This window comes from Tachypleus tridentatus, chromosome 1 (assembly GCF_004210375.1).
Source record: "Tachypleus tridentatus isolate NWPU-2018 chromosome 1, ASM421037v1, whole genome shotgun sequence".
Taxonomy (NCBI): domain Eukaryota; kingdom Metazoa; phylum Arthropoda; class Merostomata; order Xiphosura; family Limulidae; genus Tachypleus; species Tachypleus tridentatus.
In genome coordinates, this window is record NC_134825.1 from 76,607,374 (window position 1) to 76,629,041 (window position 21,668).

Genomic DNA, 21,668 nt, shown 5'->3' on the forward strand with positions numbered 1-21,668 from the left:
GTATATATCATTTATATAAAGCTTAAACACATTTGTTGAAGGTGGACATGGAATCTGTCAGGAGTTAAAAATTTATTACTTCAACTCCATTTGTTCAGAGAAATTTTAAATGTACAAGTCAAAAGTTATGAAAGCATCTTACAGTTTAGACATACACCTATGCAACTGCCACTGTATCAATGAAGATACAGAGTCCTGAATTAGAGTGTTTTCCTAGCTCATCGGTCATATAACAATACATCTGAAATTTTAAGTTGTTTTTCAAAGTTTTATGAAAATAAAGAAGTTAAAACTTACATAAAACTTTTAATCATAGCATACATTATAACGTTAATTTTATTTACACTCATAGTAAAGATGTTGAATTAAATTCTGAATGTAACACAGTGGCTCGAGCAGAAAAGCATTCAAAGAGGCATCCACTGTGAAATGGTCAAAATCCATGTCATAACAAATGGAAATTATAGGAGGAGAGAAGTTCATGTCAAGGCCTAACAAAGGCCCATAATGCAACACACCTGCTGCACAACAGCTGTTACATCTCCTGACAGAGAGAGATGTACCTGGTACCATTGTAGTAGTCTGTCCAGAGTGAAAAAGATTCGGATGTTCAGCATTAGGCAGCATAATAATAACTACATCTGTGTAATTCATGTTGTGAAAAATAAGAGCCACAAGGCTGTTTAAAGATAAAAACAAAAAATATTTCTGCAACAACTGGTTTTGTAAATACAACTTAACTGATACTGAGAAATCTCACATGAGCTAAAAAAAAGAGACACAAGTGCCATATCATGAAGTGATGGTTGAGCAATCAGTATAGAGAAAGTCAACTATGCTAGGATACAGTGCTGCACTCCTATTGGTGGAAGAGTGTCACATGCTCATCTGCATGCAACAACACAACAATATAGCACAGAAACACATGAAATTATGTAGGAGCCTCAAAGCTAGTAACAAGCAAAAAAGATAGATGTAAACAGAAGTTACATATTATATTGGAAATTTAAAGGTACATCCAAATAATTAAAATCATAAAAACATTAATACTGTAACTATGTAGAAACAATTCCTAGTTTCTAGACAGAAATATGTGAATCCTTGTAATATTCACCAAAAACCTAACAAGTACTTCTACACTTTAACTAGTAGTATTACAAGATACAGGATATTTGCTAATTCTTTGAACTACTGGAAATACATATACAAGTTTTATTTTAGGAGAATTCACATATGCCTCATTTTTATAGCCATACTTTTACAAGATAAGACAACTACCCACCAACAAGTGTAAACTGTATTTACAAAACACCAATGTCCCACTATGACACTGACCTTTTAACCTATGAACTTCAAAAGTTAATCACAACTAGAACTTTTTATGTATTAGTTTGGTCAAAATCCATCCATCTAACCTTCAGATATCCATTCATACAACCAAGACAGATGGCAAGAGAAAAAAACAATGTGTCCTGTTTTGTTTTACAGTGGGAGCATAAGAAACATAATTTAAAAAGAATAGTTTTCAATCTCAGAAGTATAGAAGCATCATAACAAGTTGTGATGGCTAGGTAATATTTCTGAAGAAGTTTCATGCCAGTCAAGCCAATAATTGGTATTTACTTTGCTTTATGGTTTATAAATTGAACAGTAAACAAACTGATCTATACAATTCACAATATTAATAATAATAAAACTAACATCCAAATATATTAACATAGAATGCAATCAAAGATATTTGTAAAAACTAGCTACATCAAGCTTGTGTGAAAAAACTCGTTATGCTATACCAATCTTATTTAATTAAAACCCTGTATACCAAACTTGTTTATGTAAACCTCACTATACTAAACTTGTTTATATAAAACTCACTATGTTTACCTATCTCTGTAAGCTTTACTATACTGGCCAACTTTGTGTTAAACTCCTGAACTACATTTCTTTACTTGTGTGCAATGCATTCTATTTACCTTGTTTGCATAAAAATCATTATACTGACTTTCTTTGGGTACAACTTAACTCTAATGACTTTCTTTAGATAAAAACTAACTGCAATGACTATTACTGTATAAAAACTGACCATAATGACCCTTACATGAAAACCAGCTATATTGACTATTATATTACTGTGAAAAACTGTAATGGCTTTCTTCATGTAAAAACTAACTATACATAGTTTCACTGTTAACAATTATTTACACTTCCTTTCTGTGAGTAAAATCTAACCAAACCAACCTTCTTTGTGTGTCAGTGACCCTGTTAAAAGATTGTTCACCATTGACTAATGATGTATTTCTTTTATCATCAGATTCTGCAACATGTGGAGTTAAGCCTAATAGATTTCTCACTCGTGACGATCGGACATCAATAACAGTATCAGTGTAACCAATCTCTTGAAGGTATCTAAAACAGAAAAAAATTAATTTCAAAATAATTTGTGAGCTAAAATATTCAAAAATTCATAAAACTGTATTACACCTTATATACAAATGAGAACCATTTTATAACACATACACAAAGGTTTAACTCTCCTGTAACCCATATACAATTATTAATTTATTCCATTTCTCAAATATAGAAACAATAAATTGTTCAATACCTCATAAAAACATCTAACTGTTTCATACCTTATACACAAAGGTAAAACTGTCCTCTGTCTCACACGAAAAAGTAAAACAATCCTCTACCTCACATACAAATGTAAATCTGTTCCATATTTTAAACAGAACATAAAACCATTCTACTCCTTGCAAACAAATGGAATTCCATTGTGCACCTTGTACCCAAATGTAAAGCTATTCAAATGGTATAAACCTAACATACATCTAACTAAATAGCAAAATACTTACAGAGCTTGTACAGCAGTTGAATTAATAACTTGTAAAGTAATTAAAGGTTAGCAGCTCATATGATAGTTAAAGTCATCTCTTTTAATTTTCCTTCTAAATAACAATGCAAGAGGTAGATGTTGGTTAATAATGAGACTGAACATTATGTGCAAGTGACAAACAATATCACAAAAGTTATTTATACGACAATAGCCTACTGCACAAAATAAGGCTTTAAATAGCAGCAATAAAATACAAAATTTAACCATTAATAAAACACAGTTTTGGTGCATAGCATGGGACCATCCCCAAATAACATCCATGCTTATTTTTTTTACTTTCAAAGTTCCTTCTTTAGCTTAAAGTACATCTTATCTCGTGATTATTAATTCAAAAATATTTCTATCAAAATTTATACAGTTTGTAAATCTTTCAATATTAATTTTCATAACTGTACACTAAAAATCTTTGAAATTAAGTTTATTAAAAATTGAAATTTTCCTTGAATTGAATTGTTTAATTAGTCTTGTTTTTAATAAAACAGTTAGTAGAGAAAATCTTTTTCAGATAAACTCAAGCTGTTTAAACCCTAATCGATATTTTATGGTCCTCATGCATTTTCGAAAAAACTTATCATAGTCAAAATGCATTTCCAATTTATGTATTCAATTTACATAACATATAAATCATAAATTATTAAAATTAATTAATTTTACAACAGTGTTTGTGTAGCCTTCTTTAATCATGCTAAAAGTACTAATTTAACACAAAGATCTGGTTGGTTTTTCTTTGTGTGTGAAAAATGTTAGAAGTTTTCTCATAAAACTTGCCAGACAGTGCATTTAAATGGAAAATCTAAATCACACAGTCAAGTATTAACACAACAAGAAAGGTATAAAATAATAGTATATCACTGAATGTTATGGTTTCAGGATTTTGTATTTGAAACAAGATGCTGAAATGAGGTTTAACACCAGTATCAATGCCTTAATAGTTAAAGTAGTATTATGCTACTCAAAATAATAGAATCATTTAAAACAAAAAATGTTAAGCAAATCAGTTAACTCTTTTGCAATGGGTTAGGATTCAAAAGCCATATCATTGCATTTGTTGACTTGCATTCAAAATTTTATTGAACTACTATTTTACTAATTTATATCAATAAGTTTGGAATCAAATTATAGATTATAATTCAAACTTTAATATTATATATGAGTTAATTTCTTAATTTAAAAGTATGTATTAAAAGAACACATTTAAATATAGATTTTAGTAAGTCACATAGTATGCTGAATGTAGCACTGTTTAAAATTAGATGTCTGTGATGTCAAAATACTAAGTCTATAATTTTGTACAGATTAGGAAACCAAATTACTAATGTTGAAAAGCTAGAATATATAATAAGAACTTCATAGCTTTTTATTTTGCTGACATATGGCTCACGTACTGAATCAAACATGATAGACCCATTCATCTCTTTCCATTTTTGAAAATATACACTTACTTCAATGTATGACAAGTGAATAACCAATTAACAACTTAAAACATCCCCAAAGTGAGCTTCTCAACCATTTTAATCTGTGAAAAGGATACCACATTCTTTTCAGCCAAGAGTTCAAAGAGGTAGGTTGTGTATTTAGTCTGCTTGAAGATTCATATTTTGTTTAAATCTACACATGTCTTAGTAAATAATAAGCTTAATAAATTATAGTGGAATTTATGGTATCAGTGTAGTTATTTATGATTTTTTGGTTATTCAACTGTTTATATAAAACCTAAAAAAAATGTTGTTTGATATCCTCCACGTGTAAATTTTTAAAAGGTTTAGCAACTTATGTCCAGCAGCAACCTAGTACAAAGGTCATAGCAAGAAGTGATAATTGTTTGCTTTACTTCTTGATCTATTGTTCTATATTTTAGTAAAAATAAGTTTAATAATTTATTTCTAAATAATAATAATAACAATAATAATCTATATCCATATATAACATATAATTATTGAAAAGTGACTGTATATTACAAAATACACTAAAACACAGCCAAGACAGGGAAGACTAATGGTGAGTTTTATACCACTGGATGCATAACATGAGTGCACGTGCACTGCCTCAATGCAAGCTATGTAATATTAGCTAGGCACAGCTGGAAGGTCAATATAATAAATAATGTATATGTAGCATTTCAAGACTTAAGCTATGAAAACTAAACATTTGTATTTTCATATTATAACATGTAATCATTCTAGCATGAAAAAACATAACTTATATTTACTTCCTATTTTTTGTATGGTGGTTACAAGGTTGGTCAAGTGACAGACTCCACATTGTTAGAGTATATAAAATAAAATATAATCTTACTAAAAACAAATGTTAGAAACTTATTTAGGCAGTTTTAGTGATTATGCAAATATCTGAAATTTTTGGGACAAAGAATAGTTTGTTTCTGTAATCATAACAGAAAATCACTTTGCACTCAGACAAGTAATCAAACACGCTATTTCCAGAAACAAATCTTTAGTAAAAATATTTCATTAAAGTATCTGATTTTTTGTATACAAAATACTTGTAAACTTTACTAAAAAGCTACCAACAGTTGTGAAGATATACATGCTGTATCAAAAGTTATAGAGCAAATACTCAACGTGTATAAACGTGTAGACAAATTCGTGTATTGTACCAAGCCCATTGCAAAAAGAGTTAAAAAGAAACAATTATTTTTGTTTTCTTTCCTTTTATGTAGAAATTAATGTATACACAAATATGTTTACTGAAAAAGTTGCTACTTCTAAAAGTTACGTACTGCCTCAGAAGTTGTCTACCTTGTTTCCATGACACATTACTGTTGGACAAATCTCCATCTACAAATTCATCTGTAAAACATTTTATTTAAAAACAATTTTATATCTCTAATATACTCACATAATTTTTCTTACTGAAAACATATCTTTAAAAAATATTACTACAGCCTTTTAAAATTTTAATGATAAAAAATACTTATCAAAACTAATATCTACAGTTGATGAGTCTGGGAAATAATGAAATTACAATTAATTAAAAAATGGCATAAATTGATGGACTTATAAAAGCCTGAAGAAGAGCCAAATCCTATTATCTTAAAATATATACAAATACACAATAAATGCTAATTATAAAATATCTCATATCCATCTACAAGCTGCAAACTACTGCAGTCAAGTGGTAGTACTCATAACTCTTCAAATTTAAACATACATTGTGTACATCCAGCCAACATTTGCTCTTCTATGTGTGCTCTGCTATAAGAGCAGACTCAAAGCATTGGCTTTAATTGAGAATAGTATTTCTTCATGATCACAAAATTCAATAATACAGACCCTTGGTGAATCAACAGTATGTTTACAGGCTTACAATGCTAAATTTCAGAGTTAATTTCCTGCCATGGAAATTGTGTAGCTTTGTGATAAAACAGCATCATCATTAATATTATATTGTTGTATTTAATTGGCAAAAACATTTATTAATGATCACATAATTTATCAGCATATGTTTAATAACAAAGAATTGTTTTAAATTATAGCTCAAACTTTACAAGTAAATACTTCATACAAATAACGCTCCTAAATGTTTTAAATGCATGAATAACATTTATAATAGATACTATTGCACCAAAGATACAAAATCGCAGCAAATAAGCAGAAACAATATTTTTAGTTCAACTAAATTTATCAGCTCTATCATAACACAAACAGGTGTGTATGAGTGTGTGCACATGTGTAGGTACACTCATGCATGCACGCACGCGCACACGTGTGTGTGTGTGTGTGTGTGTGTGTGTGTGTTTCTCATTTACACATTAACTTCATAGTTTATTCTCAGTACAAGTATGATTAAGTAACCTATAGGTATAACTTATTAAGGTTTTGTATAATTATCTTACACATTTTATTCTCACTATGTTCTTTTATTCATTATTTTTAGAACATGTGTTATAGTGCAAAAAATACATAAATATGAATTATAGCAAGTGCTAGGATCTTACTGATAAGCAACTTTAGGTTAACATTTTCTTAAATTGAAAATCTATTTCCAGTAATACTTACCACCTATCACACTACAGCTATTACTCAATTGCTAAGGTTTCCTTTCCTTTGCTCACCTAAGCATTGGATTTTTTTTTTATTGCTCCAGCTTTTTATTCTCCATTCAACTGCCCTTAGCAATATCTGTCTCATAACATTCTTTACCTCTATCAATGTGTCCTCTATCTTGGTACTGTATATAAGCACCTCATTCAACACTAAGCCAAACAGCTGGCTCTAACAATGACTCTTAGTAGAGAGGAAGGGCAGGAGAGTATGAGATGAAGGGATGTAAGTATTATTGGAAATACATTTTCAACTAAGAAAATGTTGGCTTTCCAAACATACTTACCTCCTTTCAAAATACAGCTAGAATCCCACTATGATAAGGAGGATGGACCAGTGAGAGTATTATCCACACAGAATGTGTTTGCACAAATAATGGTCTTGCCAATTGAAATGTAACACTCTATTAGGGGATCTACACCACATCCAAAAAAGGTATGTTCTTTAACTGGAACCTAATTCACGCACTGCAAGTGGAATATGAAATGATTAATCATTATTACTGACCAGGCCCCAACCAGATAGCCAAGGTTCCACTACTCTGGGTTGTAATTATAGACAACAGTTCCTGGTAGATAGTACACTTGGACCACACTCTATATGCTTGTAAATGAATCCAAACTTGTAGCCATAGAGTAATGCATTCCATGTTACTAGAATCACGACAAGAAAATAAGCAACACCAAAGTGAACAAACCCTCTTTTCAACCTAAAGACGTCTGAAAGGCAACATACCCAAACTCTGAATGGCAGGATTCTGTATGCCACACTCAACCTGAAGCAACATCCTAACTCATCTTCTCTGGAATTATGAACATTCATCCTTACTCCCCAACCATGTGGGCAAGGTAATTTCCACTTGACCCCAAAATTATAGAGGAAGTGGAACAGCTATGCTCAACCAAGGACCCAGAATGGAACCACTCTGTATTTGGAATTATGAGGAGATAATGGACCCTCTACCAGGAACAATGTACTGAAGTAATACTGATAAAAAAGAAAGGCCATATTCAAATCCATCAAATAGCCAAGCATCAAATCTGAACCAGTATTATAAGTAAGCTCCTGTATAGGCTGGTGCCTCTCCTACCAACAATTAGGGAAAAAACATCCAAGGTCCAGGTAGGAAGGTCCCCAACATCCCCAAAAAGAAGAACCACATAACTTCCATGCAAAAAGCTTGAGACTTGAGATGGCTTGGTGTATGATTTCAAACATGGCAGCCTCAACAAAGTCAGCCAAAGAGAAAATGGGAGAGGTGGCCAATCATGAAGGTGCTGCAGAACACAACAAGGAGTTCACAAATCATAGTTAGCACTCTGAGGAACAGAAAAATTGGTGGGAAGGCACAGAGGTGCAATCCTGTACAGTATTAACTGAATGCATCTACTGCCATACCAATGACCAAAATGCCAGAAGTTGAGAGTTCCAATGAGTGGCAAATGCATCAGTCACTAATGTTCCAAGCTGAGAACAAATCCAACAAAAAAATCTCATGATGCAGCATCCATCCTAACTGGATCAAGACAACTGATATTCATCCCCCCCCCCAGAACATGGTAAGCTAGTAGGATGGTATAATGGGAGTTGGCTCAATAAAGAAAATCTAATGTTCGAAAACAAAGAGATCTGGACTGAGTGTCCTTTTAATAGGAATTCTAAGACAACCCCATGGAACTTTTGGGGTAAAGTATGATGTTTCTCCTCAGACCTTGAGACGCCATCCTTTGAAAAGCGAAAAGTTAGAGGTAGCCTCATCATATGTATATAAGCCCTAGAATTCCTAACTATTGAGATATGAACCCCATTCCTAAAATGATGTATCTGGGAAGGGAGTGACCCCTGGATGAGACACTTGCAGAAGAACACCTATTGTATTATTGTTCTGATCTAACCATAACTTGAGATCAAAAGATGTTAAGTCTGAATAAGGAGAATGGGGAATCCAGTGGACCAGCATACATCATCCATTGGTCACATAGAGACCCCTTATGAATCTTATGTGTGCTCATATAAAGAAATGGGAGAGAGTGGGACAAGACATGACTTGTCATGTTGGACTGCCTCTTCCACAGCATAGAGTCATATAGGAGTCAGCTGGGCCTGACTGAGATATGTGTTGAAACAGATACTCAGATGGATGAACTATTGAGTTGGAGTTAGAATAGGTTTCTCAGTTCTGATAATAAAGCCTGCTTTTGTTGCTCCTGAAAGCAGAATTTGGGTGTGATGTTGCTCCAGCTGATAAGAAGGTGTAAGCAGTAACCAACTGTCTATGTAATGGTGTATATACAGACCTAAGAAACAGATGTGACAAGAAAATACCTCAAACAATTCACAGGAACACATATAGTACCAATGCTAGTCTGAAGGGTAAAGCCCTGAACTAAAGCACCTGATACTTATGCATAAAATGCAAATAATGGCAAGAGTGTTTAGATAAGAATTGATCAACAAAATCAAACTTGGTTATCCACAATCATGACAAAAACATTCCAATGCAGAGTGAGTTCTGGAAAACCTAGGAATTAATTTAGATGCAAAAGATCAATAACAGATTGTTAATCTCCTGGTTTCTTGGACACAACAAACACATGAGAATAAATACCTGAAAAAACTGGGATGACTCTCTTTGCTACCACCATGCCTAACAAATCCCTGATAGACCAAGAACAAAGTTCCAAAATCTGAGGATCTGAGTAATGCAGAATACTACAGGTTGAGGAAGTAATGGTGGAGGAGATGGTTCCATTGTAAAAGTTTTCCACATGTCCAGAAGTTCTACAGACCCCAAAGGCATGTGGTTGTGCCAGCTGCACTGGTGACATTCTAAGCTAGAAAAGAAACCTTGCAGATATGGGCAAAACTTATTATAAGTACCAACAGAGCAAGCAAAAAAATAAAAAGACCAATGCTTAGCAGAAGGAAACCCCAACATTTGGAGCTAAGTATGCTTTGGAATTTATACAGCTAAAAGGACATTAATTTGTTCAGAAGAAGTACGTCATTTTGTACTAACAAAAATACACTGGTTTTACTTTAAAAGAACTGTTAACTTTTATTTATAAAATCATATTAATTTTCACTGATAAAGGTATAAGTTTTATATATAAAAGCACGTATATTAACTTTGAGGATATAGAGATTAATTTTAGTTGTAATAATAAAATTAGTTCAACTTCAACTAATAAATGCACATAACTTTTACTGATAAAATCAAAATAGTTTGTTGTAAAATAAGACATTTGCACTGAAAAAATCACATTAGGTTCACTGGTTAAACCATTTCAATTTTAACTAACAAAAACATAATTTTGCTTATAATATAACATTTATTTGTATCAATAAAAGCAAAAAATAAAATTATTTTACAGCAATAATAGTACATTAATCTAAGAGAAAAAAAAATAAATTGTTCAAACAGAATAAAACATGTATTACTGGTAAAACCACATTAATTCTCACTAATAACAGTATATAGCTTAGCTGATAAATTCACATTACTTTGCACATATAAAAGCATATTACCATAAAGTGATGAAAGCACATCGATCTGTATACATAAAAAAACATCAATTTGTTTATTTTATAAGTTAGCCCTTATAAACAAATAATAATTTCCAACACTTGAAAATTTCTGAGAAAAGTGGTTAGCACATGAATTATTTGATTAAAGTTCTAAACCAATAAGTTCCCATAAAATCTAGAATAAGCAATGAACTTCTCTACTACATAACAACACTAGTTATATAAAACTTAAGCAATCTTTACAATAAAAAAAGACTCAGAATTTTATGTCTGGTATAACACAATTTGCAAAAGCTAACTTAAACCTGAACATTACACAAACAATGTAAAAACCAAAATGTCTGAAACTTCAAAAAAAATTCACTGACCTTTTGTTAAATCATCATACACTGTTCCTTTAAAATCTGCTACATTAAGCTCTGTTCCATACCTTAGTTTGTGAAATTTGGCCCTAAATTAGATAAAAGCTACATTTACTTGCAATCAAATTGCAGTATTGTCATAGAAATTAAACACCAGGTGAATAATTACAATTACTAACCAGTAATGTTATAGTATTATCACAAAGATAAGACATGAAATGAAAGGCATGTTTAACAGAGTCAACTTACAGTATTTACTATTACAAAGATTAAGTGAAAGGTAACTTTATCAGAGACTATATTATCAAGAAAATATAAGTACTAAGCAAAAAGGTATGTTTATAAAATCACCATATGGAATTAGAAAAAAACAACATAAAATATGTATTTATAAAAAATTATACACTAGAAGAAAGGAACAATGGTAAAACAGTTAACTTACACATATTATATACTAGACAAAAGATACCATAATCATATAGTCTAGTTAAAGTTACATCACAGATAATACAACAGATGAAAGATACATTTTTATCAGCAGTTAAGCTAACACATTTTCAAAAAGATTATACAGTTCATAATTGGTGAAAGTTATATATTTCAGGCAAACGAAAACCACAGTATTATCACAGAACATACACTAAGTGTAAGGAAGAGTTGTAAGTTATTGTACTATCACAATATGATATACAGAGTGAAAGGCACATATTTTTCAGTCACATTATAGAACTATTGTGCAAGATTATATGCTAGGAAAAGTGTAAATTGAATAAAAGTTAAGCTTATCAAAGAGCCAAATTACAGATCTATCACAAAGACTACACACAGGATAAAAGTAATTTTGTTTCAAAATCAAAAAGTCAAATTACGGAATTATCACAAACATCACATACTAGGTAACATTCACACTTATCACACAGCAAAAATACACTTAGCACAAATAACATACATTAGGCAAAATGCACACTTAGAAGGTAGCCAAGTTATTGAATTATCAAATGTTGTTGTATAAAAAAGTAAAAAAAAAGTACATTTATCAGACAGTCAAGTTACACTATTATCACAGGGATTATACACTGATCAGTGATTCCCATACTGTGGGTTGCAGAACAAGACACAGTAAAAAAAAAATATTTTCTCAATTATCTAATTTTAATTTACTAGCATAGAATAATGGGCAGTCTGGACATGCCCTCATCTATGTGGCATATCCCCTTACCAAAGAAAAAAATATTATGGCCAGAATGTCACCTATGCATGATGAGGGTCTAAGGGAAAGGTGCTGAGGATTGAAAAATACACATACAAGATCATATTTTTACTTCTTGGTGATCCTCAGAATTACATAAGTGCCATTTTTGAAACTATGTTTACAATCTACCAGAACCAAACTTACTACACATGCTCAGGTATCACCCACACAGTTACCCTCACAGTTTTTTTACAAGTACAGAAACCCTTTGGGCTAGCTATAGAACTACTTGGGGTTAATAGTGGAGCATGAAAGAAACACTTCAGTACCCATGAATGAAGAATAATCACTCGAACCCTGCAGCGTAGCATGGTATTTTAAGCTGGTTTATAAAATAATTATCTCAATATATTTTTAAGAACTAAAATAAAATTTAAAAATCCTAATAGGCTCCACATAAGTACAGTAATACCCCATTTAGTGCTCAGGAAGAGTTTGTTAGAACAGTACTCCAAACAGATATGTGAATGGAGGCATTATTTCTTTCCTGTAAATGATCTACAAGTTTTATTTAGATACTGATAAATTTAATGCAAATTTCTCACTATAATGTTGTCATTTCTGGAAGAAAACAAATTTTTATTAACCTACCACACATCCTCTCTTTCAGGATTTGTCAATATATGTAGTCCTCTCCTATATTTATGACTATATTATTTATAACTAATAGAAAGGCAGGGTTTCTGTATATTAAATAATGTATCACATTACATTGTTTTCTATACTGAGACTTGTAGATGGCTTCCTAAAAACATGTTTCTTTATTTCCCACAAGAACAATAGTGTGTAGATGAATGACATTTTCAACAGTTCATATCACATCACTATAAATAGCAGAAGAATTGTGATAGTTACAGGACATTGTCTGTTTTCATGTTATTATTTTATGTTCTTTATTGTATTATTTTATTAAATAAAAATTATTTAGCACACTACTACCATTAGTATGAAAAAGTAGTGTTGACAGTTATGAATTTTCTTAATTTTTTCTGTTGTGAATAAATATAATCTCTTAAGGAGACAAGAGCTCTATAACAAATCAGCTTAAAGTGGGGTCTTACTGTATATTAAACTAAAGCATGGGCTCCAGAATATTGCTTGACTACTAAGATGGGTTATGAATCAGAAGAGTTTGAGAACCCTTGTTAAAGATGAAAAGTACATTTAAGAGATGATTACATTACAGAATTACCACAGAAAGTATACATAACATAACCAGTCAGTTCATCAAAAGAGTCAAATTTATATAATTATTGTAGAGATTACACTTTAGATAAAAAGTACATTTATCATAGAGTTAAGTTATGCTATTCCCATGGAAATTATACAGTGCTGAATGGTACAGTGTATTAATTATAGTTGGGCTTATAGCCTATGAACAGCAATTGTATATATTATTGTAAAGTTAACTAAGCAATTAATTGAAATTATGATTAAATTCATTTTCACAAAAATAATCATCTAATCAAAATTAGAGTTTCAGATTATTACTATTCCAACAATCAATTAACCAAAATTCTTATTAAATTGATTCTAATAGAAAAACCAAATAATTGAAATTAGGGTTTCCAACTGCTACCATTTCTGATGATTCAAACTATACTAGTAATAAAATTTGTTCACACGAACTTATTCAGCACTGTCTTTATTATTGTAAAGCTACTAAAACTATCTGTCACCATCTCTAATTTTGAATTGTTGACTAAAGTGAAGACAACTGGTAGTACATGCCACACTTTTTTTTTTCCCTTTGGTAGATACAATGGCTTGATAAACAATACTAATCCATAATAAAACTCATTAAATTAATGAACTGTCACTTAACTGATTAGCAAATACCACTAATCACCAAGCTCTAATATTCACTAGTTAGTACAGTTAAAGTATTATTATAGAAAACATACACCAGGTGAAAGGTAAGCCCTGCAAAGCATTATATTATAATATTATCATGAAGACTTACACCACACAATGATTATTTTAATTCTAAGATGTTCCTGGCAGCACGAATTATCACTACATTTCTTTTTTCACACAAAATGTGCATTAAAATCAATGAAAAAGAGAACAGAATATCTTTCCAACCTGTACAACTCACCATGCATGGGCAAACATGCTTTTCATATTATCCATAGTTGAATTCAATTATCAATAATTACACATCTTACAATCATGCAAACTTTCCTATAATGTGTTTATTTTATAAAATTGTAAATTTTAATTTTGTTATGATTTGTAAAACACTGTATGTAGTTTCATTGTGTCTAAAACCACTAATAACCTTTTGTCAAAGATTACAAAAAATCTACTAATCAAACATTTGAAACTGGACTTAAAGCTAAATCAAATTTCTAAGTCACTGACAGCACATAAATGCACAAGTGGGGAACTAAATGTAATATGGATTTAATAGTTTTACATAATTTAATTTGCCTCATTACCATATGATGACCACCAAAAAACATTACATTTGTTAATTCCTCATATACCAATTGAACATAATCCTATTGCAGGATTGACTTGTTAGTAGTTTAGAGATATGTTCATATCAAACATTTCCAATTTTGATTTCTAATTTGGAAAGCAATCAAAACATTTTAACTGCTGACAAGTGCACTGTCAACAATTTTGATTTCCATGTCGAAAATATGAAGGTTTTCTTTACCTGAAAACATATTACAGATAGATAATCAACTATTCAGGAAAAGTATTTGTTCATATGCCAAGCCTTTGAATGAAACTCCCATCCTTTCATGTAGTAACACACACTATGTTAGTCTATAATCAAATCAGTATTAAACTATACTTCTCCAGCAACAAAGAGTGGCACATTCTGTATGTGCAGTACTCCCCTTAAATACTTTATATACACACACACACACACACCAGAAAAACCTCATTAAGGAAGGGCAAAAAAAAAAAGAGAGAGAGAGAGAAATTGGAAATCAAGAAGTAGGATAGGTGGTTTTTGGAGGTGCACATATCTATCTGAAATAAATTTTCTTGTAAGGAAAATGTCAGCTTCAGAAATGCAGGGCAGTACAGAAACTTAAAATCAGTAGAATTTCCAACATGTAACAAAGGTAAGTAAAATGGTAAAGGCCATTCAAGTGACCAATATATTTCAGGAAATAGCAAACTATATATGTGTGGTGTGGCTAGAGCAATAACTACTGCCGTATAATTCATAAGAAATACTTACTTGAAATAACTAACTGAATAAGAAGGTATCAAGATAAATTATCCTAAGTCTGTGTATAGTTGAACCTGTTTTTTGCATAGGAAGTAGCCTGTACCAGATTTTCAAGTAAACATCCATGCCCTACAACCAAATGAGAAGTGCATTTACTTGAGCTAATACCAGAAGAATTATAGTAACCTGTGGGGGAAATTACCATATTGACCTCTCCAGAAGCTTGGGACAAGGGAAAGCAAGGGATCTCTGTCTCCATTGGAAAAACCAAAAAAATTGTATGGAAAAATTCAGAGAGGTACATGGGCCAAACAAGAATTATCTATCATCTGCACAAGATCCCACACTGATAGACTGTGCAATGGATTACTACACACAGGAATAGCAGGAGCTGGCCAAGTGTGAGGACACTTGGAAGGTTTTACCTTATGTACAGCTTAAAAGTACATTATATAAGCTACTAAGGTAATTTTACAGAGAATCCCATCTCAACAGTATGCACTGGGCAAAGGCAGATGGGCTTAAAATTCTGTTATCCCCTACTTGATGCAAATTTTGGTACAGAAAAGTGTTTTTGTGAAGCAACACCAGCCACATGGTAGGTTCCATTGTCTCCAGTATATATATGTATTTATTCTTTACAGAATCTGCAAATAACAAACAACTCATTTCCTTGACCTTCTGTAGAATCTGAAGAATAATGACTAGTGGGAGATGAAACTGATCAGCAGAATAAACTGTAATGTGGTGAAACTATTGTGACAAAAACAGAGATCACCTACATTCCTGCCTGCAGTATCAAATTCAGAGAATGAAGACATGAGATAATGGACATTATGAAAGATGGCATTAAAAGGAAAAAAATGAAAAGTCATTTCCCATAGAGGAAGAGATATGCTAGTGAGTTGTTTAAGCTAACAAGTTAAAGTAAAATGAGATAATTCATAAGAAAAAGAATATTCCATGGCAAAATAAAAAAAACAAAAACTATGTTGATTGGCTTAAAAGCAATTGATGCACACCAGATAATAGTGAACTGCCTAAGGAAAACAAGGGAGTCAAGTGGGATCTGATTTATCATGCAGAAATGAAAGGGAAGAGAGGTTAATTAAAAAAATATATCTGATATCCCTCACAGATAGCCAAGCCTTATCTTGAAGACAAGGAAAGAGTCAGGGAATAAAATCAATCACTCCTTGTGATAAAGAGCATAGGAGAAATACAAGGGGATAATACCAGATTGACATCTCTGAAAGCATGAAAGAAGATATAATTTAAGAGACAAACAATACAGAAATAGGTGGCCAAAGGTTGCAATGAATGTCACATAAGAGCCCTGAGAACTAAAAAGAGGTTTCTCTCCAGAAAAGAAAATGGATAAGGAAAATTCTGATAAGAAAGGCTTTGAAAAGATCTAGAAAACTTGAGAACAAATGGAGAATGGTCAGAGAAAAACAGAAGACTGTCAACAGAGTTGCACTGCAACCAATGTTCAGACAGGTTTAAAAGAAGTGAGATGGGGAAAAATCTAATAATCTGCAAAAATGGAACAATGAATAAACCAACATCAATAAGTAATTAATTTGTGTGATGAACTACAATGGTGGTTGACCAATAAAGATAAGCAATAAAATGGATTGTTCTACAAGAAATTCCTGCCCATTTTGCAGGAGTCACTGGTAAATATAAGTATGTGTAACATCATGGTGAAAATAAATGTCTGGGGCTGACATTGAAAATGAACCACCAAGACAGAAGCTGTGAATGAACTGATTAAAAGAGGATGCAATAAAAAGAACATGGCATGAGGTGCTGTGAATTAAAAACAGCACCTTTGGAAGGCATTGAAGATTAGGATAGGCATAAAGATAGAGGGTTGACCAATCCATACTAGGAGTAAAAACTCCCAGGACTTTCAATTCTGGGACTAGAGACCAAAATATTGAAACTTTATGACAGGAAAGGAGTTGCAGCTGCACTGATAAAAGGACTCCCAAAGAGGAAACATATCCACAGAAAAACAAGAAGATGTAAAGATCACTCTCTGGGAGAAAGATTTGGCCTGGGAAAGACAGCTAAACAACCATGAACTTCAAAGCTTGTAAAAAAGGCCAATAGATGTTTGTTGTTATTGTGAAAATAATAAAAAAACAGGGGTCCCAAAATCTAGTTCCTATCAATTATAAGAATTGACAAAGGAGATGTCAATTTAGATTAAAACAGAGTGATCACACAGCTATAATAAAAGATTATGTTGGGTCCTTGAAGTGCTCAGATCTCAAGAACATTGAGATGGAAAGATTGTTGTGCAAAACACCAAACATCAAAAATGGTAAAGGTATAAAGAACCAAACCTGGTTAGAGTGTGGTCTGCAAACAGATGTAAATCTAAGCAGGATGGAAAAACTGTTGCCTGTGTGGAAATTTTTAAACCACTAAAAAAAACAAAAGAGGTAAAAAACAATAAAAAATAGTGGATTATGGAAGACCATAATCTGCAGATATCTGGTGAAATTCCCAGAGGAAGAAAGAACACAATAGAAGCAAGAGACTCCAAAAGAGATAGAATCTCAAGAGTAGGAAGAAACACAGACATAAGAGCCTTGGATATTAGAACTCCACATCTTGAATATGTGAAAAACAATGTTGAATCCACACATCAAACATGTTAATAAAGCTTCATAAATGAATCAGACATTGAATGGGAATCAATACTGACTCAGAAACCTAACCCACCCACCCCAAAAAAAGAGAAGTCACAGAAGATAATACATCCAAGGAAAGGCTAGGAAAAGCAAAGTGTCCATACATTAAGAGAAATGCAGACTCAACAAGAGCATTATTTGTGTGAAAATCCTCAAGAATTAGTTGAAGAGTTTGTGTCCTGGAACACAATAATGAAAGTTTACAAAATAAAACCTGTGTGACCAGCAAAATTACAAGGAGTTAAAGGGCAAATGTCATAAACCTGAGTAACCAGAGAATTGAAGGACAAAGCTGGGTGTTACCAGATTTTCATCAGTGATGAAAGAACTAGAAACATTAACAAGCTGGTCAAAGACATCCACAAACAAAGCAAAACCTACAGAAGTTAGATGTTTAGGAAACCATGGGGCCTGAGTCTGAGATGATAAATGTAGCCTAGAACCATGTAATATACAATAGTGGTAACACTGTTGTCATTTAAAGAAAATAAGGCAATTACTATAAAGAACCCAGACTTTAAAAGGGTTCAGAAATATGGATACAAGAAACTGTATTTAATAAGATTCAAAAATTGGATTCATAAAAAGTAGTTATATTTATTTTTTGGAAGATCAGGCATGTGCAGGTATTTAGGTCTTGGTTACTTTTGCATTAATGAAATTGAAAGTAATTGTCAAAACTGAAACCCTGGGTAATGATAATGGGGAGCATTCCCATCAAAGAAACCATATCAAAGACTCTGGAGAAAATATCCCAAAACCTTGTAGTTCAATTAAGAAGTAAAAATCAAATCAATGTAAGAGAATATAATAATTTGTATCATAATACCTTAAATGAAATAAATTTAGAAAAGTTTATCTTCATTCTCAGAATCAAGACAATAAACACTAGAAATGCTAAGCAGAATTTAAAATAATAATCACTATAATTCCAAAATCTTTAACAAGAAAACAGCATGAATAAACACCACAGTGCTAAAGAAAAGAATGGATTACACAAAGTGCTCAAGGAGAGCACTGCATATAGAAGATGTGTCACCTTCCTACTGGTGGAAAGGCAATGTCTAATGCTCATTACATCATAGTACAGCAAAGTACACATTATCACATGTGGAGGTGACAATCATTCAAAGGCTTGGTGCATACCCACAGTTTTTTTCAGAGCTGGTACAAGGTGTTAGTTATGTATTCTTTAGAGAGAAGTGTAGCAATTATTAATATTGAGATGTGATCTTAATACTGATTTTTAAGCACTATAACAGTGAGTTCTCTTAAGATATAAAAGCTTCTTTTTCCTGTCAATCCTGGAATGTTTGAAGCAAAGTACAAAATGCTGGAAAGCTGGTTATAACAATTTGCTTGGAAAAAATAGTGTAAGCAGATAGTTTACTTACTTTGTTCGCAAAAGCCACATTAAACATCCCAATAACAAAACATTAATATATAATCTTGGGATTTTTAAAACTTGAAATTCACAGAGAATATGAGAGTATAATATAACATACCTTTCTTGTTTTAAGGCATATTCTAACATCTTTATTCTCCTGATTAAGTCATTTTTTAAATTTTCTTGTCCCTTTCTCTCTCCTTGGAGAAAGGCTATTCTTGCCTGAAAAAAGAAAAATGTAATCCACACATGTAGTAGTTGCTTAATGAAATGCATGCTTGTGGTTACACTCACAGATATTATGAAATCTGAGTCATTAGCTCTGCACTTACATTTAACAGATACACAGTCTGAATACAAACCAAAGTGGTCACAAACAAGTTTGATTTATTACTCAACTGAGGGAGGGGTCTTGATTTTGTTTACAACTTGAATAATGTATTTCTGAAAAACATGTTTTGATCAAAACAAGTACATGTTGAACCAAAACTCATTTTTGATCAATAAAAAAAATATCATTACCACAATCAGCATCAAATCACAGATTCTTTTGTGTCAATATCAATTTTTCATGTACATAAAATATTAATAGTCCCAATGACATTTCCATAAGTCTTGGCCACATAACATTTTTAGTTTTTTTATGACACCAGTATTTTTACAACACCAGGTTACATGCCAGTACTTAGGCAGACAGGTAACAGTATTCCATTAAAAATACCCACAGAAAATTCACACTCACCATGGGTATGCATATTTGCTTTTGAATACACATTGATACACAAACACACAGGTATATAGAGACAAGAATTTGTTCAAGTTTAAAAATGTTAATCCATCCTTTTACCTGAAACAAAATTAAAGCAAAATAAATTTTAATGAATTAATGGCATAGACAGTAAAGAAGTTTTATCTGTTAAGATTACAAATTCAAACATCCCCATCCAATAAACATCATGCAACAGACAACAAATTAAACTACTATAATATTAGGAAAATTTACAAGTATGCATTACTAGGATTACCAAATATGCTAATGCAACTGGGTTCTGTTATAAAACACACACCTAATTTATTTATCTCTATTGCAAAAATAATTTTGCATTGATACTAAGATATATGGATTTAGGATTAACCTAGTCTGTGATATCTTTCAGCTTCTTACAAATCTTGATGTATTTCTTATTTTCATTGGACTTTGGCTTCTTCTTTAACAATCTACTAGAAAAAACTGAGTAAAGTCATCCCGTTTTATCAGAATTATCTGTAGTGCTAGATATAATGTCAGTCATACAATAGGTATCTGTACAAAAGAAATGTGCAAATGCCCTCCTCGGTCCACTTGAATTATCTTGAACTTCTCCCTATAAGCATCAAGTGCTTTAAAGTAGTAAAATATCTCTAAGGTCTAATCTTCTACTTCATAATTATAGCAATTCACTTGTTTGGTTGATGTTCAGCATTTATTGGTGCAAAACAATTGGGCTATCTGTGCAAACAACCAATATAAAAGGAAAATATTACAAAAAAGGAAAATAAATGAAGGTAAAAGCTAAACAATAGCCAAATATCAGGTAAAAATTTAAATAAAACTAAAAGACATTTGGTCCTCAAAAATCTAAAAACACAAGTAAGCTGAACAGTTTCACCATCACTACCACTTTCCAATGTCAATGTCAGCCTAAGAAAAAATATGTCTAAAACTGTGCTGCTATTTGTAGCCATGATGACAGCACAAAAGCAAGACATGGGGAAATGTGATGTGTCAAAAAGACCACATGTTAGTGGATCTGTCCCACATAAAAGACAATGACAAGTTAAAAAACACATAGTCTAGACAAGACAACTTCTTCCCTCAGGTCCTTATTTTAATTAGCCAACTAAGCATCATCTTTAGATTTGATTTAGAAAAGCTCATTACAAAATTGCTCACAAATTGACTGCCAATTGGCATAAAACCTTGCCTAGATCATAAAACCACAGTCCACATACAGAATAGAGAGCTGTAATAGCACCAGAGCAGACAGGCTTAGCTGCAGTGTCAGCAAGTTTATCTCCTCGAAGTGTGCTTCTCAATCTTTTCCAATATCATTCACCCCTATGACAAGAAGAGGTTATTTGATTCAAGGAACCAAGCATTACAAGCATTAAACGTCCTCTCCAAAACATTAGACTACAAGTCAAAGCAATATGATGATAATTAGAATGAATCTTTGAATCCTTCCCAGACTATAAAAATGGAAGAACAATAGTCTTGTATCACACATCAGTAAAAACGCCAAATTAGTTA

General features: G+C 31.9%; 1 protein-coding gene across 8 annotated transcripts in view; it reads right to left on the reverse strand.

The window, feature by feature from the left end:
• LOC143252799 (striatin-3-like) overlaps positions 1–21,668 on the reverse strand; it is an 80,910-nt gene that overhangs the window by 37,674 nt on the left and 21,568 nt on the right. For 6 of the 8 annotated variants that reach the window (XM_076505572.1, XM_076505553.1, XM_076505525.1 and 3 more), the window contains exons 2-5: positions 19,497–19,600; positions 10,848–10,930; positions 5,628–5,697; positions 2,236–2,403 (exon numbers count right to left, since the gene is read on the reverse strand). In XM_076505572.1, the coding sequence (XP_076361687.1) occupies positions 2,236–2,403; positions 5,628–5,697; positions 10,848–10,930; positions 19,497–19,600 (425 nt within the window). The remainder of the gene's footprint in view (positions 1–2,235; positions 2,404–5,627; positions 5,698–10,847; positions 10,931–19,496; positions 19,601–21,668) is intronic. The other 2 variants (XM_076505545.1, XM_076505526.1) reach the window with 1 other exon arrangement.